At 43.9% G+C, this 27891-nt stretch overlaps 20 protein-coding genes across 20 annotated transcripts; 11 read left to right on the forward strand and 9 right to left on the reverse strand.

Annotated features, from left to right (window-relative positions):
• Window positions 1–62: 62 nt before the first annotated feature.
• KL911_000851 (uncharacterized protein) lies at window positions 63–1019 on the forward strand (the record flags this gene model as incomplete). Its single annotated transcript, XM_043201151.1, has 2 exons — window positions 63–155; window positions 405–1019. The coding sequence occupies 2 exons, from the start codon at window positions 63–65 to the stop codon at window positions 1017–1019; spliced, it is 708 nt and encodes a 235-aa protein (XP_043056415.1).
• Window positions 1020–1111: 92 nt separating this feature from the next.
• KL911_000852 (uncharacterized protein) lies at window positions 1112–1966 on the reverse strand (the record flags this gene model as incomplete). The annotated part of the gene is made up of 1 exon (XM_043201152.1): window positions 1112–1966. One exon carries the CDS (start codon window positions 1964–1966, stop codon window positions 1112–1114), a length of 855 nt encoding a protein of 284 aa, XP_043056416.1.
• A 260-nt stretch (window positions 1967–2226) lies between these two features.
• Window positions 2227–3141, forward strand: KL911_000853 (uncharacterized protein; the record flags this gene model as incomplete). Its single annotated transcript, XM_043201153.1, has 1 exon — window positions 2227–3141. One exon carries the CDS (start codon window positions 2227–2229, stop codon window positions 3139–3141), a length of 915 nt encoding a protein of 304 aa, XP_043056417.1.
• An 86-nt stretch (window positions 3142–3227) lies between these two features.
• Window positions 3228–4293, forward strand: KL911_000854 (uncharacterized protein; the record flags this gene model as incomplete). The annotated part of the gene is made up of 2 exons (XM_043201154.1): window positions 3228–3287; window positions 3397–4293. The coding sequence occupies 2 exons, from the start codon at window positions 3228–3230 to the stop codon at window positions 4291–4293; spliced, it is 957 nt and encodes a 318-aa protein (XP_043056418.1).
• Window positions 4294–4939: 646 nt separating this feature from the next.
• On the forward strand, window positions 4940–5803 carry KL911_000855 (uncharacterized protein; the record flags this gene model as incomplete). Its single annotated transcript, XM_043201155.1, has 1 exon — window positions 4940–5803. One exon carries the CDS (start codon window positions 4940–4942, stop codon window positions 5801–5803), a length of 864 nt encoding a protein of 287 aa, XP_043056419.1.
• An 88-nt stretch (window positions 5804–5891) lies between these two features.
• KL911_000856 (uncharacterized protein) lies at window positions 5892–7034 on the forward strand (the record flags this gene model as incomplete). Its single annotated transcript, XM_043201156.1, has 1 exon — window positions 5892–7034. One exon carries the CDS (start codon window positions 5892–5894, stop codon window positions 7032–7034), a length of 1143 nt encoding a protein of 380 aa, XP_043056420.1.
• Window positions 7035–7303: 269 nt separating this feature from the next.
• On the reverse strand, window positions 7304–8581 carry KL911_000857 (uncharacterized protein; the record flags this gene model as incomplete). Its single annotated transcript, XM_043201157.1, has 1 exon — window positions 7304–8581. The coding sequence occupies one exon, from the start codon at window positions 8579–8581 to the stop codon at window positions 7304–7306; it is 1278 nt and encodes a 425-aa protein (XP_043056421.1).
• A 130-nt stretch (window positions 8582–8711) lies between these two features.
• On the reverse strand, window positions 8712–10820 carry KL911_000858 (uncharacterized protein; the record flags this gene model as incomplete). The annotated part of the gene is made up of 1 exon (XM_043201158.1): window positions 8712–10820. One exon carries the CDS (start codon window positions 10818–10820, stop codon window positions 8712–8714), a length of 2109 nt encoding a protein of 702 aa, XP_043056422.1.
• An 889-nt stretch (window positions 10821–11709) lies between these two features.
• On the reverse strand, window positions 11710–12396 carry KL911_000859 (uncharacterized protein; the record flags this gene model as incomplete). The annotated part of the gene is made up of 1 exon (XM_043201159.1): window positions 11710–12396. One exon carries the CDS (start codon window positions 12394–12396, stop codon window positions 11710–11712), a length of 687 nt encoding a protein of 228 aa, XP_043056423.1.
• A 132-nt stretch (window positions 12397–12528) lies between these two features.
• On the forward strand, window positions 12529–13128 carry KL911_000860 (uncharacterized protein; the record flags this gene model as incomplete). Its single annotated transcript, XM_043201161.1, has 1 exon — window positions 12529–13128. One exon carries the CDS (start codon window positions 12529–12531, stop codon window positions 13126–13128), a length of 600 nt encoding a protein of 199 aa, XP_043056424.1.
• A 9-nt stretch (window positions 13129–13137) lies between these two features.
• Window positions 13138–13959, reverse strand: KL911_000861 (uncharacterized protein; the record flags this gene model as incomplete). Its single annotated transcript, XM_043201162.1, has 2 exons — window positions 13138–13708; window positions 13805–13959. 2 exons carry the CDS (start codon window positions 13957–13959, stop codon window positions 13138–13140), a joined length of 726 nt encoding a protein of 241 aa, XP_043056425.1.
• Window positions 13960–15071: 1112 nt separating this feature from the next.
• On the forward strand, window positions 15072–17195 carry KL911_000862 (uncharacterized protein; the record flags this gene model as incomplete). Its single annotated transcript, XM_043201163.1, has 1 exon — window positions 15072–17195. The coding sequence occupies one exon, from the start codon at window positions 15072–15074 to the stop codon at window positions 17193–17195; it is 2124 nt and encodes a 707-aa protein (XP_043056426.1).
• An 89-nt stretch (window positions 17196–17284) lies between these two features.
• KL911_000863 (uncharacterized protein) lies at window positions 17285–18592 on the reverse strand (the record flags this gene model as incomplete). Its single annotated transcript, XM_043201164.1, has 1 exon — window positions 17285–18592. One exon carries the CDS (start codon window positions 18590–18592, stop codon window positions 17285–17287), a length of 1308 nt encoding a protein of 435 aa, XP_043056427.1.
• A 605-nt stretch (window positions 18593–19197) lies between these two features.
• On the forward strand, window positions 19198–20463 carry KL911_000864 (uncharacterized protein; the record flags this gene model as incomplete). The annotated part of the gene is made up of 1 exon (XM_043201165.1): window positions 19198–20463. The coding sequence occupies one exon, from the start codon at window positions 19198–19200 to the stop codon at window positions 20461–20463; it is 1266 nt and encodes a 421-aa protein (XP_043056428.1).
• Window positions 20464–20543: 80 nt separating this feature from the next.
• On the forward strand, window positions 20544–21728 carry KL911_000865 (uncharacterized protein; the record flags this gene model as incomplete). Its single annotated transcript, XM_043201166.1, has 1 exon — window positions 20544–21728. The coding sequence occupies one exon, from the start codon at window positions 20544–20546 to the stop codon at window positions 21726–21728; it is 1185 nt and encodes a 394-aa protein (XP_043056429.1).
• Window positions 21729–21732: 4 nt separating this feature from the next.
• On the reverse strand, window positions 21733–22539 carry KL911_000866 (uncharacterized protein; the record flags this gene model as incomplete). Its single annotated transcript, XM_043201167.1, has 1 exon — window positions 21733–22539. One exon carries the CDS (start codon window positions 22537–22539, stop codon window positions 21733–21735), a length of 807 nt encoding a protein of 268 aa, XP_043056430.1.
• Window positions 22540–22912: 373 nt separating this feature from the next.
• KL911_000867 (uncharacterized protein) lies at window positions 22913–24688 on the reverse strand (the record flags this gene model as incomplete). Its single annotated transcript, XM_043201168.1, has 1 exon — window positions 22913–24688. One exon carries the CDS (start codon window positions 24686–24688, stop codon window positions 22913–22915), a length of 1776 nt encoding a protein of 591 aa, XP_043056431.1.
• A 586-nt stretch (window positions 24689–25274) lies between these two features.
• On the forward strand, window positions 25275–26036 carry KL911_000868 (uncharacterized protein; the record flags this gene model as incomplete). Its single annotated transcript, XM_043201169.1, has 1 exon — window positions 25275–26036. One exon carries the CDS (start codon window positions 25275–25277, stop codon window positions 26034–26036), a length of 762 nt encoding a protein of 253 aa, XP_043056432.1.
• Window positions 26037–26241: 205 nt separating this feature from the next.
• On the reverse strand, window positions 26242–26877 carry KL911_000869 (uncharacterized protein; the record flags this gene model as incomplete). The annotated part of the gene is made up of 1 exon (XM_043201170.1): window positions 26242–26877. The coding sequence occupies one exon, from the start codon at window positions 26875–26877 to the stop codon at window positions 26242–26244; it is 636 nt and encodes a 211-aa protein (XP_043056433.1).
• A 347-nt stretch (window positions 26878–27224) lies between these two features.
• KL911_000870 (uncharacterized protein) lies at window positions 27225–27857 on the forward strand (the record flags this gene model as incomplete). The annotated part of the gene is made up of 1 exon (XM_043201172.1): window positions 27225–27857. One exon carries the CDS (start codon window positions 27225–27227, stop codon window positions 27855–27857), a length of 633 nt encoding a protein of 210 aa, XP_043056434.1.
• Between the last annotated feature and the right edge of the window lie 34 nt (window positions 27858–27891).

Consider the following 27891-nt stretch of genomic DNA (forward strand, 5'->3'; position numbering starts at 1 on the left):
GGGCCACTGATTGCCTTCAACAAGGGGTTCTGAGCTAGTTTGTTCCCTTTTCGATTATTTGCATGCAGCTGCTTGGAAACCATCCTGGAAGCTATCGTTCCAATTGTTTATTTGCGAAAACGTATGATCGCACCCCTACACCGATTAATTTTAGAGTCTGTAAAAAAGTGCTACAATTCACTTTCTATTTACATTAACAGTTCCTCAAAACGGACATAGTCTAGTAGAATTCGGGGTTCCTCACAATAATTGCATCAAAGCATACACTGAAAGCCCAATTCTAGGTTTTGCAATACTGTTTGGACATCAAGACGCGCTAGTGTACACTATTACAAATGCCACTTTGTGGAAGCCCTCCCAAGCCTGGTAAGTAAATGGTACTAAGATTCTAACATTCAGTCCAGCGAAAAATAGTTATCCTCGGAGATGGTGCATGTGGTAAGACGTCGCTCCTGAATGTTTTCACCAGAGGTTACTTTCCCCAAGTTTACGAGCCAACGGTGTTTGAAAACTACATTCATGACATCTTTATTGATGGACAACAGCTGCAGTTATCGTTATGGGATACTGCTGGCCAAGAGGAGTTTGACCGCTTGAGATCTTTGTCGTATAGTGACACACATTGTATCATTCTATGTTTTGCTATCGATTCGCACGATTCTCTTGAAAACGTGAAGAACAAATGGGTGGGTGAAATTCTTGAACACTGCGAAGGTGTCAAGCTCATTCTTGTTGGCTTGAAAGCGGACTTGAGAAGTACGGATCCAGATATTGGTCAGAATGATATGTTGGTTAATAATGTTCCCTCGGGCAAGAAACTTGTCTCTTATGAGGAGGGGGTGGGGGTGGCGAAGGATATTGGGGCTCTGAGATACTTGGAGTGCTCTGCCATGAAAAATCGTGGAGTTAATGAGGTGTTCACAGAAGCAGCCCGTATCGCTCTTACCGCTAAACCAAAAGGGGCCAACGCTGCCGCCAACGTCTCCGACAACGAAAGCAAAAGCTGTGTGATCATGTGAAGGTCAGAAGCTTTTGTTTGGTTATTTTCACTTCTAATTTTGTAGTTGACTAATTTGTAAAGAGAATTGTGTTATGAAAAGGCAGCAAAATATTAATTCGAAGGATTCCTCACCCCCTTGTCGCTCCTCGAAAGACTTTTTGAGTTAAGTAAATGCCGATCAGGGCTCCCACTGCAGCTGTTGCTCGATTGAAATGTCCTTGAGGCTTCAGAAGGAGAAGGTTTTGTGTAACATAGATGGAGATCAGAGATATGTTTTTTTGTACCATTCGAAACCAAGGGCTCGACAATGGCAGGAATTTCCCCGGTTTCAATAAATCCATCCAGAAGAATACTACTAATTGCCTTTTTTGTTCGCAGAGGTCGCTGAGGAGGCGTGAAAGGTGGACTGGTGATTGGACAAATCTCGAGCTTTCTCAGCTGGAGAGTAGTAACCTCCTGCTTTTCCGCCAGTGGTTGATAGTAGATTTTCTCATTTTTGGCTAGCGACGTAGTGCCGGAGTTAGAACAACGAGGATTGGTCTTCTCGTTTGCAACAGGGCGGGATCTGTCTCTCAAAAATTCAAGCACTGCTCCTCCCTCATCAAGTGGTTCTGTACAATCTGAGTCAAAGGACTCCTCCGTTGAATTCGCATCTTTAGCTTGACTTTTGGCTCGAAACCTATGATAAGCGGAACCTATCAAAAACGCGAGCACGAAACCGGCTACGATGGGGAGAAATATTACATAGAACGTCCCCTGATGCGCAGATGTGTTCTGTAAGAAAGGATTGCGTATCTCACTGGGTGGGATGCCAACCTTTGGAGGTGAATCATGATTCAGAGCAGGAGGATTGTAATTGTTTGGAAGATCTCCTGGGGCGTAGTGTGTTGACATGTACACTTCTGGCGCCGACGAGGGCTGCTCGCTCTTCCCAGTAGGGAAGTTGTTGGAATCTGGTTGTGTCATTCAATCTACTGGCGCTAATGGAAGAAGCAAATAAAGCACTAAATTTATCGCTGAACCTGTACATATATAGGCGGCACGCTGCTATGCTTGAGTTGGCTCGAGGATCCACAGAATCAATATCATAAGAATCCACTAGCCAGTACTATATGGTGAATTTAGAACATCAAGTGCAAGTAGTGCATGCGGGCTCACGATGTACATGTCAGAAGTCTTTTTTCAAGTATTGTGCCAAATCGTGATTTTTCATTTTTTCGGGAGATATGTTTTTGAGACCAAGGTGCTTCTTTCGAACGGCGAAAGTCACGCCAGTTCGGTTTGTCGCCTCCAAAGCTATTGAAAGAGATGTGATTGCTAGGTACAAAGAGAAATTGGATCAGAAGGCTAGGGAACTAGGGGCCGCCAACGCAGAACAGTTGAAAGAGAAATTGAAGGACGAGATCGAGAAGAAAAAGCTTGAAATGAATAAGATAGACCCCCTTAAAGAGCTCGAAGCGTTTGAGAAAGCACAGCAAAATACTGTGCGAAAAAAGGCTGAGGAGCGATCCCCTATAGACCCATCAACTCCAAAAGACCCATATAAGACTCTAAACTCATACTTGGATTTGGAGAAGATCAAGGGTCTCAAGGCGGACGAAATTGAGTTTCTTTGGAGACTGAGATTCCAAAAAGGAGAAAACACCTTGAGCGCTGTTGTCCCAAGCAACACGTTCGAAAGGCTTTTTAACAATGCCGTCAAAAATCCCACGTTTGTCCTTCCGCTGCCCCGCGAAAAAGCCCAGGTTGAAGGCGAAGGTAAGAGTGATCCAGTGGAAATTCACTTTGTTCAGTGGAGTTTTGTTGGTCCTCATACTACGCATGTCCTGATCACGTCTCTTGCTGAGTACAAGTTACACAAGGAGTACGCTAGACCTCACACAACGGTGATGTTCCACCACGAACTGAAAGATGACAAGAGAATTGTGATGATGAATGGACAGGTTGAAAAAGACTCTTCTGTCACTTTGCAAGAAGCTCAACTACTTCTGCTAAATGTTCAAAGATTCTACGGTGGGCTCGCCGAGACGACTTCCGAAAGCAGCCAGAAGAGATTGGAACTGCTGAGAAAGTTCAACTCTGGAGATCCTACATTCAGCATGAATGAATTGATAGAGCTAGCCCAGAGTATGGAAAACTAATTTGTGTACTGATGTAACTGAATTCATTGCTATGACAAAATATTTTTATACCCATAAAAAAGTCTATGAGTAAAGTCTATGAATGAATGAACATGACTTCAATTAAGGTAGCATATTTGGGTCCCCCGGGGACATACTCGCATCAAGTAAGTGCCTTCGAAGGTTCTCGTGGAAGTGCTAACTGAGTAGGCTGCACGCCAACAATTTGAACCTTATGCCCTATCAGATGACGCATCGGTGATTTATCTTCCACAGCCCTCAATTAATTCATGCTTCAAAGCGATTTCGAAAGATGAGTGTGATTACAGCATAATCCCTTTTGAGAATTCATCCAACGGGCAAGTTGTCTTGAGTTATGACCTATTTCGCGATTGGTTCATCAAGGAAGATCAGCTGAAACTCAAACTGAGGGAGCTAGAGCAAAGCGGAAGCTCTCAAGCTTCTTCGGTCAAAACACCCGACTTCCAAGTGATTGGCGAGCAATTTGTTACCATACACCATAATTTCATAACGTTTGCGTCAGACATATCAAAGATCAAAACTATATACTCGCATCCTCAAGTGTGGTCTCAGTGTAATAAATTTCTACACAAACATAAGCTGGATAATAATATCAAAATACAGAAGATTGACACATCCTCCACTTCGAAAGCAGTCGAGATCGTTGCTTCTCTGAAGACGGAAGATGAGAGACAGACAACGGCTGCCATGGCATCATTGACTGCCAGTGAGATTCACGGCGTGCCGGTCAAGGTTTCTCAAATTGAAGATTTCAAAGGCAACACTACAAGATTCTTGGTGCTAGGCAAAAAGCCATTACCCGATACTCATATTGCGTTTGACTCCAACTCGGTGTCAGACAAGAGTATGACTTTGCTCACCTTCATTATCAAGGACAACGACAATTTTGGAAGCCTGTGCAACATACTGCAAGTGTTCAAAAATTACAACCTCAACTTGCAATCTATAACTACAAGGCCCTCAATTGTTAGTCCTTGGAGGTATGTGTTCTTCGTGGAAGTTTGGGATGGAGAAGGTCTTCCTAGGGCATTATCCGAGGTAGAGGAGCTGGTCCTTGATCTGACGGTGATTGGCTCCTTTCCAAGAAGCAAGAGATTCTTTCAAATGATCGAAGATGGCTTCCCTGAATAGCCCAAACATACGCTTCAGTTCCAAATACGGTATATATAATAATGATCAACCGAATGATGTAAGAGATCAATGCTGATCTAAAATTGAGGTTCCTGAGCAAAGCTTCCATGATTACCCAGCTAGGAAATACTTGATCTGCAGCCACGATGATTGTTTTTGGACTGCCTCATGATCCTTCCGAATCAAGCCATATTTGCTGGCCATGAACCGACCCCTCAAAACAAGAAGATTTGAACTTCGCTTAAAACCAGCCACGAGATCAGAGCCGCCTCGGTTTTTTTGAAAATACAATAAGTTTCAACCTTGTGACAATATCTATTGTCAAACACCTTTACAAAATTGAGCGTAAGAATTGAGTGGTGAACGATATAGGTGTATTGTTTTAAACCGTGTTTGTATTGTTATTTCTGCATACCGTGTTTGGTAGCAGATCTCCTTGTGGCTAGCTCTTCAAACACGCACCTAACTGTGCTGAATATAAACTCAAACATTTAACGTTTATACTAAGTTTTGCACTTCAAAGGTTATCTGTCAACACTTCTTTCGTGGCCGACGTGATCACTCGTTTTTCACAGCCAGCATCTAAACATTCGTTCATTCTTTCGTGTCTTACAATCAGACCCATTCCGTTCCTTAGTCCAAACAAATGAAGCTCTCATCAATTGTCACGTTCTGTGTCTTGGGACATTTGGCTACTGCCGCTCCCTTTCTTCATCTCAAGAGAGAAGCTGATCCAAAGCTGGTTGTTGTGACCCAAACCGTTAAGAAAACCGTTGTCATCACTCCAGGCGCTACTCAGGCGCTCGGCGGTGTCGAGAGTGCTACAACGAGCAGCACACCTGTCACTACCTCATCGGCAGCCTCGGATGAGGACGACCTTGTTGGAACTTTCAACGTTGAGGTGGCTTCAAGCTCTTCTGCTGACCCATATGAGACCGACAGTGCTCAGCCAGCCTCCACCGCTCCTCCAGTCACACTAAGCACTTCTTCGACAACACCAACTCCAACAGAGGCCTCCTCAACCACCCAAACGTCTGCATCTTCCGCATCTGCCACTTCGGCCACTTCTTCAAGTTCATCTGATTCCTCCAACTCGGACTTCCAGGAGGCAATCCTCAAGGAGCACAACGACAAAAGAGCTTTGCACGGTGTTGAAGCGCTTACGTGGGATGACACTCTTGCCCAATATGCTCAGAACTACGCTGACCAGTACGACTGTTCCGGAGTTCTGACTCACTCCGGAGGAAAGTACGGCGAAAACTTGGCCCTAGGCTACTCTACCACCGGTACCGTGGATGCTTGGTACAATGAAGGACAGAACTACAACTATGGTTCGGGCTGTTCTGTTTATGATCACTTCACCCAGGTTATCTGGAAATCTACAACGAAGGTTGGATGTGGATACAAATATTGCAACGACTACTGGGGAACTTACATAGTATGCTCCTATGACCCTGCAGGAAACGTTATTGGTGGGTGTGCTTCCAATGTTCCTCCGCTTTCTTCTTAGGATCCTACGTCCCATTCAGTATCAGCTTCATTTATAGTTAAAAAATTGAATATTACGCGAAATTAGCTCGCTCGTTTTGAGTTTCTCTATGTCTAGCGCGCAACAACAACAGAGTCGAAGGCCTACAATCTATCAAGTTGTCCGTCTGTTATTTGCCATAGTCACCTTTGCGACTGGTTGTTTGAGCATTGTTTTCTCGCAATTGCTGGTGAATGTGACGTTAGGTGGCGATGAGGGATTACGGACGAGGTGGATCGGTTTCACGAAGCGCAATTTTGTCATTTTGATCACTTTCATCACAAGTCTTACATGCCCAACCGATCTCGAATTGTCATTTGATTCCGATACAGTCTCGTCTAGCGAGGATGTGGCCAATGCCGAGCGGTCCTTGCTGAAACTAAACAGTAGCGCAATTCTGATTGCCAATCATCAACTATACACAGACTGGGTTTTCCTATGGTTTGTCTCGTATTTGAATGAATGCGCTGAGAACTTTTACATCATTATGAAGAAATCGCTGGAAAGGATACCAATTCTGGGGTATGGCATGAAGAATTATGATTTCATTTTTCTCAATCGTAAATGGGACCTAGACAAGTCATATATGATTGAAAAGTTTGCGCATCTAAGTTCTGTCAAGAAACATTGGCTGCTTATTTTCCCAGAAGGTACGAATCTGAGTCCCAACACCAAACCAAGGTCAGATGATTTCATGGCAAGTCAGCAGCTCGATTTCAAGCTAGACCATGTGTTATTGCCCCGCGTTAAAGGTCTGTACCTAGCATGTAAACACATGTACAAGAAGACAGGCCTTATTCTTGATTTCACAATGGCTTACAGCGACCATCTTGCGACAGAATATGCTCAGGACTCTTTTACTTTGCGCTCAATCTATCTGCTCGGGAAGGGACCGAAGACATTAAGTATGTTTGTCAGAGCAATTGATATAAGGTCTATTGACGGATGCACTTTCAGTGAGGATGCAAACGAGGAGGAGGAAGAAGAAGATATGAGAAAATTTGAACTTTGGCTTAACAAACTTTGGGTGCAGAAGGACAAAATGATGGATAACTATTACAAAACAGGTCATTTGGTAGAGGGAGTGAAATCAACCAAAATACCCTTAAAACTTCGGAATAGGCTTGAGATCTTGAATGTGTACGTCATACCCGTCGTGTTCTTTGTTCTGACCTGGCTCGCATGTCGTTTGATTGCTACGCTTTTACTCTAAAATGATGCGTACGATCGACTGAGCAACTCATTGAATTAGGCTTGGCCACTTCTGATGAAACGACATCTACAAACTAGAAGCGAAATATATCATGTTGTGAATTACCGATTGACCTTATCCAATAGAATCTTCTCTTGGATCGTAACAGCTGTTGAGAAGCCTGATAATACCTCAGTATTAGCTCGAAACCCCATAGTTTGGGAACAAATAATAGGGCACAGCATGACCGCTAATTGTGATTGTGTATTTCCTATGTTTCACACTCTATCTCAGTAAGATTCATCGAAATCGTCCCATGTGAGTATATTCAGTGGTCTTGCGTAGTAAAGTTTTTCATTTCCTTCTCTTTTATTCTCATCATCGTATTCTGCTGTGAAATCTTGTTTCATGCTTTTTGAATTATGACTTTCAAACTCCTTAGATCCTTTGAAGGTGATTTCAGGCATTATTATAACATCATCTACTTGTGTTGGCCCAACAGCCAGACTAAGCAGCTTGTATGAGATCTTATCTTGTGTTTCAGGGCCCACAATCTTTTCCGGTAATAGATCTTTATCTGTTCTTGCAACTCTGTAGATGAAAGGAGATTCTAGCTCATTCAAATACTCAAATAAAGTGTCAGTGAAAACCGATTCCCCAGTACACTGTGTTAATGGTTCGCCATTACTATCCAAATTTTCAAAAGCAGTATTCCAGTCAATCTCGTGAGTTATGCGATCATCGTTGTGAACCATATAGGTAATTCGAGCAATAAGTTTTGCCAAGAAAGGATGATGAGACTTCGCCCTGAAAAGCTTGTTTGAAAACGATAGTCTTCTGTTGTACAGCAGCGTCCAGTTCTCGTCATTGTAGTCTGTGGAAATGCCTACCATGAGCTTGCCCGGAATAATACGAGACTCGTACCAGTACTTCATAGGTTTCGCGCAAATTGTATCAATGTCCGCAAACAGTCCGCCTCCAATGTACACGATCAAGTACTTGAGAAACTCATATTTGAGCCGAGCATCTGGAAGTTTGAGCAGTGCATCCAAAACCTCTGGTACCTGATCCTTGAGATAATCTGAAACTAAGGATTCTCCCTCGGACGTCAAGATGAGGTTATGGTTGTAATCATCATTCACCAATCTCCATCGTTGGATGTGGGGGAAACAGTTTACTGGAAATTTCTTGTCGTCTGGTCTTTGTTGCCACATCTGCCAAATATTGTTTTCAATTTCACCTTGTGAGTTGTAAGGAAAATAGTGAGCAAGTCGAGCCTCGATTGTATACATATCATGTACGTTCTTTCGAGGAGGCGGGGTCTTGATCAAAGTAGCATTTCCAAAAAAGCTCTGTGGGTAAAAGTCTGACAGGCTGTATCGCTTTCTGACAGAAGTGCTAGGATCACCCAGGCTCAAGTTCAACAATATAAACACAGCAACAGTGGATAGAATCATATACTTATAACTTCTCCATAGGTTGTAGATATACCGAGGCACTTGAGATGGAGCCATTTCCTTGGTATTGGGCCCAGGGGACTCGATGTACCTGCTGAAGCTCGAATACATGGCGATAGAATATATTTTCAGGGACGGATATTTTTTCCTGTCAGAAGAAACACGGTAACTCTCCTCCTTGATAATAAAAATATATCTAGGTGTGGCAAGTTTCATGCCGAAGTGTTATAATGTATTCTGTTTAGTTATCTAACTTATTTAACATGCTTAAAATATACTGGTAGTTTTGATACATCTGCGATAGCTCAGACACAGAGAGCTGTTCGAATGGCTTATTGCCAAAGCGATCTAGTTTTGAAATATCAATGCTGGCAAGCTTTTGATGATCTTCAGAACGGTTTTGAAGATGATCACTCAAAGAACTTCCTCGGCTTCTATTCTTAACATTTTCAAACGCGTTCTCAATGGAGTTTAGAAGCCCTGCCTTCCCCATTTTTGAATACTCCTGATTAAATAGACCCGTATTTATCAAACTAGTAGTACGGCTGCGCATCTTGTTGAGTGAAGGCTTATTCTTATCTCCTGATTGACTGTTGCTTCCTGTATTGAAGGGGCTGATGGTATTCTGAGAGGCTCCATTACTTGAAGCATTGGGTTCCAGGTGTACATTGAGAGAGGAGCTAGACGACGATGCGCTCACAGGGCGGAAGTTCTTCATGACTCCACTCATGCTGCTGGTAAATTTGTTGATAAATTTATCCTGAGCATTAGGCGATGAAACAATGGAGTCTGTTTGCGACCTTGTACGAACCAATGTTGACGAAGTAATCGTGGATGCTCCCATATCTTCTCCCGTTTCGGATTGATCCAAATGTGACGAGAGTTGTAACGATACGTCGGAGCCAGTATGTACATGATGACGAGAATCGCTGGTGGAGATCGACGAAGTCGGAGTGATCTTGGATTCCTCAACTTTTGGAAGTGAGACAGTGGATTGTATGGCTAAATTTTCCTCCATCTGCTGTCTTGTGGACTCCAAAATAGGGTCATGGTTGTCTGTAGCTCCAATAGAATTCAGCCACGAAACCCTCCCTATAATGCTTTTGATACTGGAGTCCACAGCATTACTTATGTTTCGGATGCCTTGATCAGCATGATATAAGGGCAAAAATTCAGATGGTGCCAGCAAGGAAAACCGAGATGAGTCCAAGAGGGAAGAAGGTTGACGAGAAGGTGTCGGAAGAGGTCGTATTTTTTTGATTTCCTCCTCAATTGATTCTAAAACCAACGGCTTTGTCAAGAATTTAATAAACAGTTCACGAGTTTCTTCAGGAACCTTCGAAATACTCTCGTCCAAGCTTATGTTAAGATTGTCCAAAGTCACACTAGCAAGATAAGAAAGGCTTGCCTCAAAATTGGTGAAGACATACAACAACTGGCCCTTTTCATCGTCAATACCGTCATAGATATAATCGTTCCGAAATCGCTTAATGAATTCAAATTGGGAAATGAGTGCATGCGTCCGCAGATCTTCAAGTTTGATCAGAATGTAAATGAGGATTGGAAGATAAATGTCCGTATTTAGTTCGGATACGGTGCTTTTGCTAAGTTCTCTGATCAGCTTGTCAATTTCTGCATGTATCTGGGACAAATGCTTCAATTTCAGCGTAGGAGAGCGCTCCGCTGTGAATATCTCGAACTGGGGGAGTATGCGATCATGCAAATTGTCCACGAATGACTCTTCATCAATATCCAAATGGATATCTAAATTTTCAAACTTGATGTCCAAACTGTTGAGGTATGCAAGCTTGATTCCAAAATCGTAGTTGAGTTTTTTCTCAAATTCATCTATCGGGACGCCCTTCTTAGGAAACATGACAGATGAGTAAAACTTCTCACAAAGTAAGCGCTCAACAATGAGGTTGTACTTGTAAGAAGGGTTATTTAATGGTCTATCAAGCTCCTTCAACTCCACTCTTTTGTCACTATGCGTGAGGTCATTTGTTCTGATGCTAAAATCTGTATAAAATCTTTGGAACAGCTCAGCGATCTCGAACGTAGCTAGAGGCTTTGCGTATCGAGGCTCTCTGAGAGATTTTATGAAGTCCTGTAAGTGCTTTAGAAGAGAAGCCGGAAGTTCGTCTTTGCTTATCGTTTGGACTGAATTCAGGATTTTTTCATTGCTGTCACGTCTTTCCGATCCAATGGCCGGCGACTTATCTGATTGCGACTGAGAGCTGAGAGCTGTTTGCTGGGTGTTTTCTAGGACATCCGGTTGTTCAGCATCATAGGAGAACTTGACTGATGTGTCTGTTTGCCAGCTGTCTTTTGTCGGAGGGGTATGAAACATGGCCGAATGTAAATCAGCTCCGTCTACAATATATTCACCAAATACTGCAAAACCGCGATTAGGGTGATCGAAACCCTATATTCCCAAAATGTCAATAAAGTGCTCTCTGAGGTATAAGTATGGCCTGCGTTAATTTGTGAAACTTTTGGGCCAAATTTAATTCATTCCCTCCTCGGGTTCTTATCTATTTGTAGGGGCAATTGTTAAAAATTTGATTCCGTCAAAAAGTTGGCAGATCAACTTTAACACTGGTTTACGTAAATGTACCACTACAATTAGCTTCTTGATATTAATCGATGACTTCGTATAACTTGTGAGTGTAATGCAACACCATCACAGTTTGCACTTTTCCATGATGTCTTCTATTTCTGGGCTTGTCATAAAGTAACCGGTACGGGTTCTACTCTTGCGTCTCAAACCGATCGAGGTAACCTAAATTCATACGAGGCTCTTAATTCAGAGAGAACCAACGATCAGTATCTGACAACCTTCAGGATGCTAAACTGGCAAGTGAAAATCTGGCTATCAGCACTCAAGACGCCTACAGCCTTGGACAAAGCACTATAATTTATCGAAACAGAATAATAAACAAGCTCTCAATTTCGTTTATTCGTGTTTCGTAAATCAAGTGGACAAACACATAAAATGTCAAAACCAGTATTTCTCCCTTGACTCTGAGAATTTCATTGCTCAAAACTCAAGAAAAGCTTGACGATGTCCTCCCATGCCACCAAGTCCACCGTGTTGGCCATAGCTATTATCATCATACCTTCCTCTGCCACCAAATCCACCTTGACCATAGCCAGCATTTTCATGTCTACCTCCTCCATATCCATCTTGGCCTCCCACCACGCCAAATCCATGACCTCCTTGTTGTCCTCCACCAAATCTAGACCCAATGTATTGTCCTTCCCAGCAATTCAGAAACCAGGGAACCTAATTCTCCTCCCATTCCTCCACCCATGGAGCTAGCCGTGCCACTACCGCCTCCCAGAAGGTAGCCGAGATTGAATCCACCATGGATCTGTTGCTGTTGGGGAGTTGCACGGGCTCCAGCCAAGGCCAAGATCAATGATCCGAATCTGCTCGCTCCTCCTCCCATCGCTCCTCCAAGTCCAGTACCCGTGCTTTTGCTTCCACCAGCGCCGAGAAGAGACGAGAGCATACCCAACTGGGACGAAGTGGAATCGCCTCCACTTAGCACCTGAGATATCAGCGTTGAGCTCAAACCTCTTTCGTTCGAGCCATAATTTGGATTTCGTTCAACCTCGCGTTGCAAAAATCCGGATATTTTGTTCAAGATATTGTTTAGCTTTTGTTGCACCTCTGGCGAATCAATGAGTCCGTCTTGTTCATCAAGCTCTGTAGCCATTCTATACCGGTCGATAGCAGCCTTTTGATCGCCCTCCAAGAGAAAAAATATTACCCAAACCTGACCTTGCGTTACAGAACAAGTTAGGGTCCGCCCTAGCGATTGACAAATGTCAACTGCTCTTTGTATAATATGTTTTACATTGACCGCATTCGATACCTGCACATGTTGTAGCAAAATGTGGACTTCTCCTCCAGCAGGCATAATGAAAAGTGTCGTAAAAATGAACCAGAAGACCTAAGAGGACTTCACTAATTTTGGGAATACACCTGGAGTTGCAGCGGCTGGAACAATTAAAAAAATAAGCGTGTTTCTCAGTCCTCCACTTATTAATTAATGAAGGACGTTTCTAATTTAGATGAAGACTTGAAAACGTCAAGGAGCAAGAAGTATAACAACCCGTCGCTTCAGAATGAGGTCAAAGACTGGCTTTTACATGTTATGGGCTCGAGTATCAACGAAAATGAACTCAGGTCCACAGACCTGGTCGATTTCCTCAAATCAGGGGAAGTTTTATCGCAGCTGATAAACTGTGTTTGGGGACCAAATACGCTTCCGGTCAAGAAAAGCAAAATGGCATTTGTACAAATGGAGTCAATTGAGCAATTTTTAAACTTCATCAAGTCGGAAGGGGTTCCTCAAGATGAGTTGTTCCAAACAGTCGATCTATATGAACGCCGAGATCCATATCAAGTAGTGATGGCCATACAGTCTCTTTCACGTTTGATGCATAAGAGGTTTGGGGATCGATATCCCTTGATCGGGCCCGCCATCGCTGCCAAACATGAGCGCCCAAAGGTTCCGCCAAAACCAAAGAAGTTTTCGGCAAATAGTGGTGCTGCATGGAGTACCATAGAGTACGGTTATATGAGTGGAAGCAATCAGAAGACAGAGAATATTGTTTTTGGGGCGAGAAGAGACATCGTCAAACGTTAACTGCTCGGGCTATACATATTTATTTATACTATCCACCTCATCAATGTTAGTCAGAAACTTATCTAAATGAAATCCTTCGACTTCTTTTGCAGACATTTCCAGGTTCCTCATTGTTACGAGGTTTATTCTGGAGTTCAGTTGTTTCAGAACATGGAAAATACTTTCCTCTGACCGAACTTGGATGACTTTGTGTGAATGTCTTTGCACAGTGAACCGATTTAAAAATTCTGATTTATCAACAGAGGGATGAAGAACGACAGTCAGGTTTGGATAATCATTCAGATACGACGCACTGAAAGAGTCAAGATCCTTTTGAGTGAGAACCAGTGACACAGATTGATCGTTGCCCTTGCAAGCTTTGGATGTTTTCGCAGGTTCTTCGAAAAGCCCAAGGCTAATTCTCTTGAACGCCCAAGCACCTCCTATTACCAGTCCAGCAACTATTGTCGCTGCAACAACTGGAGGCCAGATTTTTCTCGAATTTCTTGACATGGTACAAATCAGATGCTTGGCCCAAGCATAAATGACGTTATGTGCAAGCAGGTATTGGTCCGGGACCTGCGATAAAATAAACTCCAGGCTAAATCATATGAACGATTACGTAATAGAAAGTACGACAGTTATTTTCACTGCCTGAAAAGGTTTACGCAACTGATCGAAAACTCACTGATCATACGAGGTCCATAACGCTATTTGTATTCCATACTGTGGAGCTGTTGGTTCTGTACTCCTCGATTGCAACAGCACCCTTGATTCAACTGTTCTCTGATCATCAGCGTAGGCTTGAGTGAAAGAGTCAGTTGCTACGCCGGGCCCTTGTTTGATTTTCATGTCACCTTCTACATCTGAGTCATGGCAGACGAGTCGATAAGTTAGATGACAGCTTATAGGCGACAGTTATATATGGGTCCTGAAAAACGTTTTAAACCCTTTCCAGATTGGAGAGTGCTTTCTTTATGTGCAGGTGCATCCCCCGCCGGAAGAAGAAAAAAACAAATTTTAAAAGGACCCTTTTAACTTGGAGCAGTGATGCGCTGACCAATGGAGTACGTCAACGTTCAGCCGATCGACTTCTTGTAATAACTTGGCTCAAGCGCATATAACGGGAGAAGAAGTACAAGTTCTTCGTAGAAGGCGTGGCTTTGAGCAATGGCTCGTGCTCATATGATATGAAGGTGGTTGATAAGTACTTGAGCCGTCTTCTTTCCGTGTGTCGGCTGGTCGTGGATCGGTTGCAAAATCTTACTGCGGAAATACATAAAAAAACAATAGCTGAAAATAGTAATATGGTCTTTGCAGGAGAAGTATTGTGACGACAATAAGCTATTGGGATTTTATCGGACATCGTAGACAAATTGGTTGGAAAAGGGCCAGGGGTCGGCGGTTCTTAGTGAGAACATTGTGTGAATGATATTTTCATGTATTTACCGTTTAACGAACGTGCCTAGACCGTAGTTTTTCCATTAATCTTGGCAACCTGTAGTACCCTGCTAAGCCCTTTTTCAACGATCCGAATCGGACAATTATTTTTTATAATGCGCGAAAGCGGCATGTTGCATATTACTGTAGTTAAAACGCAGATTATCTCAACGATCAGTAGCTGTTATACGTGTACGAGATTAAGCGAGCTGTCGATCTTTCCTGACCGTTGGCAAACAGAAGTCAGAATATATGTTAAACCATAGCTACCAGTATAAATAGACTGTTACTAAAACCTGCCCTGCCCCTCCTAACAATCTTCGATAAATGCGTAGCTGCAGGTGACGTGCATCTGGCTAAATTTGTCGCAGTTTTTACCATGTCTGACTTTGAAAAACTTGAGAATAGCGAATAGGAGGAGTTTGTTTAGTGAATTTTCCAGATGCAAAGTGCCACCCGTTTCCATTAAGATTCGTATATATACGGACTAGCCACCATATTTTATTGTAAACCAGTACTTAGTCATGATTTCGAACAAATGGCTCGTTTTAGCTGGTCTAGCTGGTCTAGCTGGTCTAGCAGCCTCGGACAAAACTTATTCTCACGAGGGCTATATTGTGCTTGCTTGCCAGTCAGCAGTTGAGGCTACCGCTACTTTCTGCAAAAAAACCAGCAAGGACAGTGCTTGTGCTTGCTCCAACCCTGCAGAGTTGGGTTCCTGGATCGCCTGTGTCTATGATCATAGTGGAGAGTATAACCACGCTGCAGACCATGAGTTGATGAAGACTTGTCACAAATACAACTTCACCGTTGATAGTATTCATGCAGCCTACGAAAATGCTACCAAGTACATGGTCAACATCAGCGACGTTAAGGGCTTCAAGAAAAAAGCTATCATCAACTATCCTATCACCGGTGGTAATTTGACCAAGAACTACGTGGGCTACTACAAGGGTAACTATCATAGATGGAACAATATGGCGGTGTCCCGCTATTTGGGTATTGCAGCACTGTCTGCCTGGGCTTTGCTGCTAGTTGTGTGCGCGGTCATCAACTGGTCACTTATTCTAATACCGTCTCTGAGAAGAAAGCTGGTAGGCCCAGCTACTAACTTCTGGAGAAAGCATATTGCTCTGCCAGCTATTTTTGGAGGCAGGCACATGGAGAACTTTGGACTGCTAGGACTGTTCCCCGACAGATTTGAGACCATTGTTCTTGTCATATTCTTCGTCTACATCTTCTTGGCCAATTCTATTCTTGGAATCACCTACTACAAGGGCGATATGGTGTTCAAAACGAAGTCTGCGGGTTACTCAAGATACATCGGTGATAGATCTGCTATTCTAGCGTCTTACTTGTTCCCTCTGCTGTTTGGATTCCCGGGAAGAAACAACATCATGCAGTGGATCACCAGGTGGCCATATTCTAGATTTGTCACTTTCCACAAAGCCCTTGGCAGAATTCTGTGCTTGGAGGTGCTAGTGCATGCTATTGCCATGACTATCCAGTCTTTTGCTATTGGGAAATGGCATACCAGAATCCATGCTTCTTACTTTCGTCATGGCATTGCAGCAGCCGTGTGCTGTTGGGTGGCCATGGGTGCCGCTGTCTATGGAGTGAGAAGATACTGGTATGAGTTCTTCCTTATCGGCCACATCGTTTTGGTGACTATGTTCTTATGGACCGCTTGGCTACACGCCTCTAGCCAGGATTACGGCAAATATTACTACGCTTGTGCTGCTCTCTGGTGTTTCGATAGAGCTGTCAGAATCGCCAGAATCGTGCTATTCGGAGTTAGAACTGCTAGATGTGAAATCCTCGAAAAAGAAGGAACCATCAAACTTTCAGTTCCTTATCCAAAGAGCTACTGGAAGCCTTTCCCAGGTGCCCACGGTTTCGTTTACTTTTTAACTCCGAAAACCTTCTGGCAATCTCATCCTTTTACCTTGATTGAGTCTATCACAGACAAAGACCACATCCACTTCTATTGTAAGATTAAAGGCGGTGTTACCAAGATCATGGGTCATAGAGTTAGAAAACACGACCACAAGGTTTTCAATGTTAGAGTCCTTGTTGAAGGTCCATACGGGTTGAAGAACCCATACCACCAGTTTGATAAGGCTGTTCTGATTGCTGGTGGTAATGGTATCCCAGGTCCATTCTCTTATGCACTGGACCTTGTGTCTCGAAATGTTAAGACGGAGGTGAAGCTCTACTGGTCGGTGAAAGAATACAACTCCCTAAACTGGTTCAAGGAGGAGCTGAGACAATTCAAGGGCACTAAATGCAGACCTATCATCTACGTTTCGAACCCTAATTCCAGCATAGCCGAAGTCGACACTGACACAACCTCCAGTTCTGGTAGCTCTGTGGAGTTTTCTGAGGAAAAGAGATCCGAAAGAGAAAAGACCACCGAACACACCCTTACCTTGGAAACTTTGCAACAGGCCTTCGATTTCGTTGAATTTCGCCGCGGAAGAATCAATGTTGACCAGCTTGTCCAGGAAGAAATTTCCGAGACTTCTGGATCCATTGCTTTCGGCATCTGTGCTCACCCTAATATGACTGATACTGTCAGGGCCTCTGTCATCAAACACTTAGACGACAAGAAGAGGATTGACTACTTTGAAGAGATGCAAACTTGGTAAGCACTATACCATCGTTTCTCGAACGATACTTACATATATATTTTCCAGTTGTAACCGAAATTTTTGTTCCTGCATTTTTCAGCATTTAATTAGTCGTCCTCAGCGTCGTAAGGATCAACTTCCTCGTTTTGATCCACCAAGTTACCTCTTCTCTTTTGGTCTTCCTCTAGCACTTCAAAGAGTCCCTTGAAGTTGCCAGCCCCGAACCCGTTGTGGTTATGTCTTTGGATGACTTCGAAGAAAAACGTGGGACGATCAAACACTGACCGCGTGAAAAGCTGTAAGAGGTATCCATCTTCGTCAAAGTCGACCAAGATGCCAAGTTGCCTGATCTTATCCATGCTTTCCTTGAACTCTGGGTGTTTGCTTTCCTTCAATCTTTTCTCCAGGTTTTGGTAGTACCGTTCAGGAACACTAATAAATTCCACACCTCGTGCTCTGAGGGCCTCGACAGTGCTCAAAATATCATCAACCTTCAGCGCAACGTGTTGAATACCAGGACCACCATAAAATTCCAGAAACTCCTCAATTTGCGACTTTTTAAGGCCCTTGGCTGGCTCGTTGACAGGCATTTTAATCTTCTCGGAAGGTGACGCCATAACTGTGGATTTGAGGGCAGAGAAAGCCGTATAGACTTGCTTGTCATCCACAGACCAGAACTTGTGGAAGCCGAAGATCTTTTTGTACATTTCACAGCTCTTGACCATCTTGTTCCAACCGAGATTCTGCACACAGTGATCAATTACGTCAAACTTCACCTCTGTCGGGCGGTTGTTCTCCAGTTGGTCAAGCTGGTAGCCTCCAGGGAGAAAACCAGAGTATGAAGTCCGGTCAACTAGCGTATGCGTTGTATCACCAATCACGCCAACCCGAGAAATAGTGATCAAACCATGCTCGTCCTCGTAAGTTGTGGGCTCCAGCACTGACGTGGCACCACCTTCCAAGGCTCTCTTGTGGACTTGTTCCACATTACGGACCTGGAACGCAACATCTTTAACTGCGTCTCCGTGTGTAGTAGTGTGGTGATGGATTTCCCGGATGAGCTTCATGTCGTCTTCGGAAAGACCCTTTGACTCTGGTGGTCTGAGACAGCTCACAAATTGAATAATGACAGCTCCATTGCGGACGACACGGGCATTGGTAATGCGAGATCCAGTTTCGAGGCCTTTGTGACAGTAAGGGGTGAAGCCATAAACGTGGATAAAATATTCTGCCGTGATGTCTGCAGAGTTCACATAGAACGTGATATGGTCGTAGCCTCCGAAGACATTATCTTCAATGGAGTTCTCATGATCCATTACACTGTCAGTGTCGGCAGTGGTCTCCATCTCACGAGAGAGTGTGTCAATATTGGTTTTTTCTGTGCTGGCAGATAAGATTGCAGTTTCGATAGTCATCTTTCAAAACGAGTAATGGAGCTTCACTCAATTTTAGATAAAGCTTTTATAAGACCTGGAACTCTCAAAATGATGTTCTACTCCGTTGAAGTCGCATGATTTTGGGTGTTTCGGTGAAGAGCCATTTTATTCTATAATTGCAGAACACAGAATTTTGGCTTTATTTTTTTGACATATTTAGTTCTGTAGCTACCATTTTCACAGACACTGCAGATACATATAATTCTCAGATCGCTTAGAAATATGCATCTCTATATATACTCAGAGAAGCAAACGGCTAGCATTTATTATCTGTTTCTGCACTATGGTCAAACCATTCGGGTTGTGCTCGTGAGCCTACCACAATGAAGCCTGCCAACAACGCCCGACATATATGCGTTCTGCTTTTTGGTCCGGTTTTTTGGATTGACACCACATCAGACACTGTACCCCACAATCTGAAAAGCTTATTATTATAACGGAAATGACTCAGTGCGAGTGTTTTCAGGATGCCCCTCGAACAGTTCCTCATTACTGGAGGGTTGTCTCTGTAATTCCCGATTTTGTTTCCGTTCAGAATATACTATATAAGCCAGCTACCCTCTGCCTGAAAAGGCAACGGGGACATGTCTTCTTTACCCTCTCTAATCAACTCCTTGACAGATAACGCCGCACCGGGCACGGGGATTGTGAAGCTTGTTGATATTGCTAAAAATGCTCTTCACCTGCAATCCAATCGGCAGATCCCAGATGCACTTATCACATATCTCAAAGATCAACAGCAGTCTCAGTTCGGATCCTATCCGGACCACAAAGACATTGCTCCAAGCAGCGTCTTTACAGCTGTGTTCTTTTTGCTCATGCTTGGCCATTTATTTATCTTTTCCAAGAACAAGACAAGAGGACACTGGTTCCCGTTGTCACTCGGTTTTGCAGCTTATTGTCTAATAAGACTGTTAGGCTTTGCTTTGAGAATCGCGTGGGCAAAGAACATCCTCAGATTGCACACAGGCATAGCTTCCGAAGTCCTACTTGTCCTTCCAACGGTGTTTCTGGCCTCTCTCAACCTCGTACTGGCACAGCGGCTCTTCACTTGGCGCCATCCTGTTGGCGGCAACCAGAAATACTTCCAGATTGCCATGATGACAATCTATTTGCTTGTGGTGGCAGTCGTTGTCATGACAATTGTTGCAGGCGTGGTGCCGTATTTATACTTTCTGAGCCAAAGCCACTACAACATGTGCCGCAACGTTGTGAAGGTGACATCCGTTCTTATCTGTTTCTACTCGCTGTTGGCCATACTGCTTGTTATGTGCGCCTTCTTGATCCCCCCTTCTTCTAGGGACAAGAAAGCAACCGTGTTCCAGCCATTTTGGATCACGTCGTTTGCCCCGACGTATTACATTCCTCAGGGCGCTGCTGAGGAAGGACGCTACTTGTTTGTTCAACGGCACGGCGACCTCGCCAAACACTCGGAAAGAACCATCCTGAGAGGCGGAGATCTTTATTCAATGGCGGATGAATCGTCACAACTCAACCAATATGAAGCTCAAGAGGAAGCCAAATATTCTATCAAGCACAATAGCTCAATTTTGCTGGTTGCTCTCACATCTGCATGTGTCTTCATTGGTGCGATCTTCCGATGCGTGCTCCTATTTCTTGATACAACGTACGCTACACAAGGGTGGCTAGCCAAACCGGTGGTTATGTACATGCTCTGGGGGTTTTTGGAAGCCGTTGTCAATCTGCTCTACTTGGTCGGAAGGGTTGATTTGAGGTTTTACAGACCTGACAAGATCCCAAATAAGTTTATCACTGCCACCAACTCATCAAGTGTGCACCCTTCCAGCGAAGACAAGCCACGCACACATTCAGCTCCAAGTGAGGCCTAATGACTCCGTTTTTTCTTTTTTGTAACTGTAAAAAATATCTGCTTGCCTAAAACCAATATCTGGCTGTGCTCTGAAACTTTATGTCTTTGTCCCTGTTCCTTCTTACCTATAATTGCGGTAAGAAAACCCCAATTGTGCCCGAGTTTGGTGAGGATATTGCCAATTTAATTGCACACAATGAGGGGCACGTGCCCGATCTCCTGGTGTTTGGTTTCCAAGAAATCTCTTCCATTAATGAGGGAACAAATCATTGCACCATCAATATTAGGCTTCTGGCGTTGAGTAACTTGCTGCTGGATAGCTTGGTGGCCAAAACCCAGATCAACTTGGAGGTGATCGAGATAAATCATGTAGGAAACGTGGGAATTATTCTGATTTCTCCATACAAGTCCAGGTGTCGAAAAGTGAGAAGATCGGCAAATGTTCCCTTGGGATATTTCATGACGAATATCAAGGGAGCCACGGGCTTGAGAGTTTCGTACGAGGCTGATTATGGCAAAACAACCGAGCTGACATTTGTAGTGGCACACTTGGCTGCCAACGAAGGTGTCAAATATCTGATGAGAAGAAACGTTGATCTTGATAGCATATTACACGGCTTAAGTTTCCAGGATGGCTTCGGAATGCATAAACCCAACTCACACTGCTTTATCATGGGGGATCTTAATTACAGGAAAACAGGGGCGTACCACTTTGCCGGAAACCCTGATGAAGAACGCTCTGGCATGGAACTAGACGAACTAAACATCATGCGATCTTCTGGCAGAATATTATGGGGATTCAAGGAGCCAGAAATCAAATTTCTTCCAACTTACAAGTTCAAAACAGGCACATCGACCTACAATTATAAGAGGACCCCTTCTTGGTGCGATAGAATATTATATCTCGATTACAAAGACCTCGAGGAAGATTTGATGGGGCTGAATGAATCAAAAGAACGTGTCATCAAATACGACTCAATTCCATCGATAAAACTGTCTGACCACATTCCAGTTTACCTGAGAATTGATGTACCGTTGGAACCCCCTATGTCTTTGATTAACTCCAAGGGGTACCTCATGGACAAGTTTACTCATCTTTCTAATAATGAGATTGACTTAAAGCCACGGAAGCGATGGAACTATTATCGGGCCGTGGCGAACTATAATGACAACATACTGAGATTCGTTTTTTATCTTGTCCTCACAACACAAGGACGCATTATCCTTGCTTTGTGGTGCTTTATTGTTTTCCTGATTTTCCACAGACACACCTTATTCACATGAGAGCTCACTTGCGCCCATAGCGTGCTTTTCCTATGTCGAACGGAAGATATCTGTACTTGATCATATGTTGGATTTGCCTCCTCATAGTCAGAGTGAATAAAATCACAAAGTATACCAGGAGGATAGGCCAAAAGACAGGAATATCAAAAACTCTGAACAATGAACAGACCAAAGCTACAATTGTGCCTCTGGTGGCATTCAACCAAAATCTGAATTCAGGAAGTCTTCTGATAAACGGCCTAAACTCTTCATCTTTGTCACTCATTTTTGCTGTACCCTCTTCAATGGACTCGTTCTCGTATTCTTGCTCCAAAGACGGATCAAACTTAGGCGTCAGAAACTGCAACAGCATGCTTAGTAGGTAGATAGCCCATGTATAGCAAACAATGTACCATCCTTCGCATAGCACAATTCTCAAGGCAAACAAAAACATCAGCACATACGTTGCAGCCCATCTATACACTGTGTGGGGAGTCGCGATATCCAGATACCGCTGGTATGTGTTGTGTAGCCGAGTCCATTGGACAGCTGCTTGGTCTCTATATTGATCCACTCGTTCCATAGGCAAATTAAATGCTTTGTAAAACGTATTCTTAAAAATGGGTTCGAGGAAAAAATGAATCTGATTACATAACGAGTATGTAAGCCAAGTCAAGCTTTCGCAAAGATATCTCACAAATGGTTTGGCATGGCCACTCAGTGATATAGGACCACGACGATAGGCCTTGCTCTGTGCACTATTGAAATCTAGCTGCCAGCTCATTTGCAATTTATTTGAGGTTTTGGAGTGGCTGCATCCGACTACTTTCATGCCCTGTGTTGCAAGTGACTTTCGGCAAAATGTAGCTACCATCCCGAGTCAGGCTCAAGTGAGCGGGTTCAAGACTATATTTTGTGCTCGTTGATGATGCCCTGGGATAACATCCGGCTGAAATCGGTATATTGAACCCACTTTTATGATTGTTTCACATCATAATACACGATGGAGAGACCTCATCTAGAGGCGATGCTTCGTAGATCAAGTAACATCAAAGGTACAAGCTACAACTGAAATGGGCAAGTTTACACAATATAGGCTGACAGCCTTAGGAAAAGCTTCAAGTGCAGCGCAAATTAGACCCTATCTGGTCCGTAGTCTTTTGATTAGAATCCCTTTCACTCATTACTCGAATCTACACTGTGCTTCAACCACGTTTAACGCTTTTCTGAAGAAGCAAATCGTAGTTGATGCATCTGAGCTCCTTTTTAATTCTTGCTCTTCCAGTTCCGTCATCATAAAAGCCAGTGGAATTGGCATTGCTGAAACCTAGTGGGGAGGGTCCCCAGGTAGGGACGAAACAAAGCTCGTCAAAGTTACAGCTCTGGGAGCATCTGTAGTAGTATGCCCAACGCAAACTTTCCAGGAGATCAGACAGCTCAGCCTTGGCTTTCAAAATCTGATCATCTATGTCATCAGGAAGCGAGGCTCCGGTCAATGGGGATAGTAGCTTCCTGCTCAAGGTGAAGCAACTGTATATTGTATCCACTATCCTCGACTGAACAATGGTGATGGAGTTCCAGAGGAAGAAGTCTGCTGTCGATTTCAAAGACTGGTATGGATGAGTGTAGTCCCAGATGGCCATTGCACGATGTTTTGGAAGAAGCTCGTGGTCAGGTTCGCTCAAGTATCGTCTGACAAAATTGTATGTATAAGCGGTCAGGTTGGTTCCCAATGTCTGATGGTCCCTATGTTGGCCATAGAGAGCAAAGGATGAGTTCACATTGACCAGCATTGGCGCGAACTTGTCAACAATGTAGTCAGTTACCACCTGCCAGTTCGTAGAGCTGTACGGATCGTTTGGTGTTGACAGCATTTCTTGCACTGAGTTGACCAAGTCGGTTTTCAATTCCGATGAAATATTGTGGATTCGTCTGAGATATGGATCTGGATGAACGAATGTCCTATTCAGCGGAGTCACAAACTTCGAGAAATCAAGCAGAATCCGCTTCTCACCATCATAAGCCCTTGCACCAGCGAGATAATGCTCAAATCCTGTCATTGCCTCGACCACGTCGATGACCGCACTTATTTCGGCATTCAGATCCTCTCCATTATCGATATCTGCAAACTTCTCTGGAGGGAAGTCAAGAAATTCTGTTGCATTCGCCAGAGTCACATTGGAAATTGGAACCATTTTCTCTTCAAAGTCGCAGACGACCATTTCAAAGCCAACCTCTAATCGCACATATCCATCGAGACCTCCGTGTTTCTTCCCCCACGAGCAAATCCTAGCGGCAGCAATCCGCTCATTAAAATCATCGTAATCTGCAACCTGAGATAGAACAAACTGTGTGTCCATTTCTCCTGTTAATGATTTGGCAGCCGACGCACCACCTAGAACAATGACTTTGTCCAGAGGTTTCGTCACCTGGAATGTGAACAATGATGCAGGACCATCAAAATTTGGCTGATGGTCACCATGAGAGGGCCATTTGCCTCCCGGCGGCTTGAAATTTGGAGGACCCCCAGGATCATGACCTTTTCTTGGCCTGTTTCTTCTCAGATGCGCAAAATTGTAGCTGAACTCATAGTCCATAGCAACCCATTCAACAGTTTTCGGAGGCTGGCCTCGATGATTGGAATGGTACAATAGTGTCCCTTCTGGGATATAGGCTGGAATAAAACTGACACCGATAGGATTGATGTCCGCATTCTTCTGCTTCAGAACATCATACACCTCGTTGAAAACAGCTGAGGCATTTGCAAAGTCCATAGGCTGAAGATATCGCTCAAAATTTGCGACATTCAAGTCTATAAAAGGCGCTTCCGGAGTCTTGAGGCTACATAATGAATAGGACAAGCGCAAAAAGATAGCGATGTTGAGCAGCAGAAACGCCCATAAACCATAATGGCGAATTTTGGAGAAATCCAACCGGTTTTCTGATGCACCCAGGGCAATGTAGTTGCCTCCGCGAACCATTGAAACACAAAAGCGGTGAGTAGGATCACAGAAACCGGGATTTTATTTCCAGGGGTAAACACCCAAAATATGCACGACCTCTTCAGAAAGCCAAAACTTCAAACACCGAAAGGAAACCCGAAAACCGTGCTGTATTATTTGTTCCTTACCGTTTTTTTGGACTTGCAGCTGGGCAGTGACCGTGGCACACACAGAGTTCGCGAACCACCTGCAAAAAACAACCTCATCTTTACACCGTCGAATACATCTAGATCTCCCAGCCTTCGCAAATATATCCTTGAAAAAATAGGGAACACGTAAAGATGCTTTTGGGGCTTTTTAAGTGCTCGAGTAGGTGCCAGAAGGTGCAGCCGTTAGAAATAATCTTGGCGGCTTTGGTTCGGTGGTGCTTCTTCAAGCTCGCCTGCTTAGCCACAAACCCTGACAGCCACCGTACATCTCCTTATCTAAAAATACAATTACAAGGTACACTTGACTTACATAAGCGATACTGAGGCTCAGGGGAGGGGTGTTGCCGGGAGGAAATGTTTGAAAAAAAACAAGTTACCGAATTTTATCGTACTCGATTGCTCCTTTAATATATAGAATGAGAGCGGTATATTGGCTGATTACGTTCGCTGCGCTCGCGCTGGCTGCCGACCCAGTTACTACAACAGAAACTACACCAACTACACCGATTACACCAAATGCTGCTACAACGGCGACGGCACAAACAACACCACCAAACACGACCGGTACCACGGCCACGACACCCATAGCTGCCGTTACCGGAACTACAGGAACTACAGGAACGACCGCCATCCCCGCTAACGCGGCTACTACGGCAACACCAACTACCGGCACAATCGCAACTACAGGAATCACTGGTACTGGTACCACTGGAACCACCACTACTCCAGCCAATGCAGCAACTACAGCTACGACGCCCACGACGCCAGCCAATGCAGCTACTACAGCGATTCCAACAACAGGAACTACAGCAACAACGGGAACAACAGGGACGGGCACCAAGGGAACAGGAACTACGACTACTCCAGGAGCAGCGGCTGCCGCAACGACTCCAACCACCTCTGCGCTGACATCTGCGTCTAGCAACAGTGATGTCACTTCTACAGAGACGGGCTCAACAACCGTCTCTCCTACTATTGCATGGCGTACAACTACCGAGGCTGGCGTTGCCAAAACATTTTCGATCACTTTCACGCAGAGTTTCTACTCCTTGTATTCTACTGTTGGGTCATGGTCAACCGGTTCTGTTGGTCTGGGGAGCTTAGCTACTTCTGGACAGACTGTGGGCACTATCAAGCAATACCGCATTGTTACTGTCTCATCGTCAGCAACCAAGTGATTTTTACTATGATATCCTAGAGGCGATGTGTGTATTTTTAGTTTAAAACCAGAAATAAATTATTGTTGATTTAAGCATTTTCAGCTATATAACCACTTATACAACGTATCAGCACAATACATTGGGTCATGGATGCAACGAAACTCGAGTTATGTCCAGCTTGAGAACTGTGTGTTAAAATCTTGCTGTGGGGGTGAGAGAGGGTTTAGACGTAGAATGCAGGTTTTGCTCCACGGTCGTTGGAATCTTTGTGACTGATGAACTCAACAGACTCACCCTCTCTGAGCATCAATATCTTCTTCAATCTTTCTCCAATAGGCACAAGTGCAGCTCTATCGCAGGACTTCGTCCAAAGACACACTCTGTAGCCCGCTTTTCTGACGTTCAAAACAACTCCATTGACTTCATTTTGATCGTCTTCTATGGTCTCACCAATAACACTCAACAATGCTCTGGTCCAGATTTCGTTGATTCCATGTTCCAGCCTTTTGCCCTTAAACTGGAAAGAGAATCTGCCACCCTTAGAATTGGCAGGGTCCTCCCACTCTGGTTTGATGTTTTCTCTAAATAAATGGTAGTCAGATTTCAATGGTAGTTCGTCTGCCTTTGGGATGGAGTTGAAGATACCCCAAAACTCTTCGACTGTGTCAAAAGCAACAACTGGCTTCAACAGATCAGACCAGCTCTCACTGGAGTCCACCGCTGGTTTGGTGTACCACAAGGTCCACTTCGAATTTAGTGGATGCTTCACGTTGAACTCTTCCCTCGAATCCAGAACCGTCACGTCCTTCTTTTCGTCGAGAGACAAGTCCTTGGCTGCTTGATTTAATTCTTCGGACATCTGAAGAGTTAGTAGGACAATAATTGGGCCACAATTTGGAAGACAATGCTGTTAACGTTTAAACAAAGATTTTTTTATGAAAATCGTTTACTTCTTTCATTGTGAATTCAAATTTGTCATTGCCCGAACCATGAAAGAAACATACCTTTTAGTGATTCAGCGCTCTGGTTTAACAGTAATTTAGTCTTCAATTAACTTGAGGTCTTGTCTAATACACCAAACAGTTAAATCCTTATACCTTGTTTTGTCGCTGGTTTTTCGACAAATTTTTTTGAAGAAAGCCACGACCAACTATCATTTTACCCGGAGATTGAGATCATAATCTTCTATTCTCTATTCTACATCAAATGTCTGTCACTATTGATAGAGGACTGGTAGCAAATACCAAACGAGTTCATGGTGTTCACCCTGTTTTTCTCATCGAGAAAATATTACGCGAGCGAATACTCGACAGCCAATATTGGAAACGAGAATGCCAACACGCCGACTTGCTAGTACTTCTGGATCGAGGCGTCGAGTTGGAGCAAATTGGAACTTATGCAAATGCTGGACATACACTTCCAACCCCATTTATATGCCTCCTGCTCAGACTTCTGCAGCTTCAACCTGCTGCCGATATAGTTTATCATTTGCTCGTACAGAAGGATTTTATCTACCTCACGGCATTAGCAGCTCTGTATATTAGAATCACTTGCCAATCGGTGATAGTTTACCAGAAACTGGAGCCTTTGTTGGCCGACCGTCGACGATTAAACACGATTGAAAACCAAACAGTCAAGTCGATTCATCTGGACGAGTATATTGACAAACTGCTGCAAGAAGATAAGTTTTTCGATATGGTGCTTCCCCGCCTTATTGACAGATTGGTTCTCGAAGACCAGGAGCTGTTAGAGTCGCGGCAAGGTTCATTGCAGGAAGAATCCGAACGCATGTACGAAGACGAAAAAAATGAAACGGGACAACGAGCAGCCCACGGCTGAGAACCACGAACGTTAATGACAGCCCAATATATAT

The sequence above is a fragment of the Ogataea haglerorum genome (genome assembly GCF_019207285.1).
Source record: "Ogataea haglerorum isolate 81-453-3 chromosome Unknown 81-453-3_NODE_2_length_903871_cov_94.662503, whole genome shotgun sequence".
In the NCBI taxonomy this organism is placed as follows: domain Eukaryota; kingdom Fungi; phylum Ascomycota; class Pichiomycetes; order Pichiales; family Pichiaceae; genus Ogataea; species Ogataea haglerorum.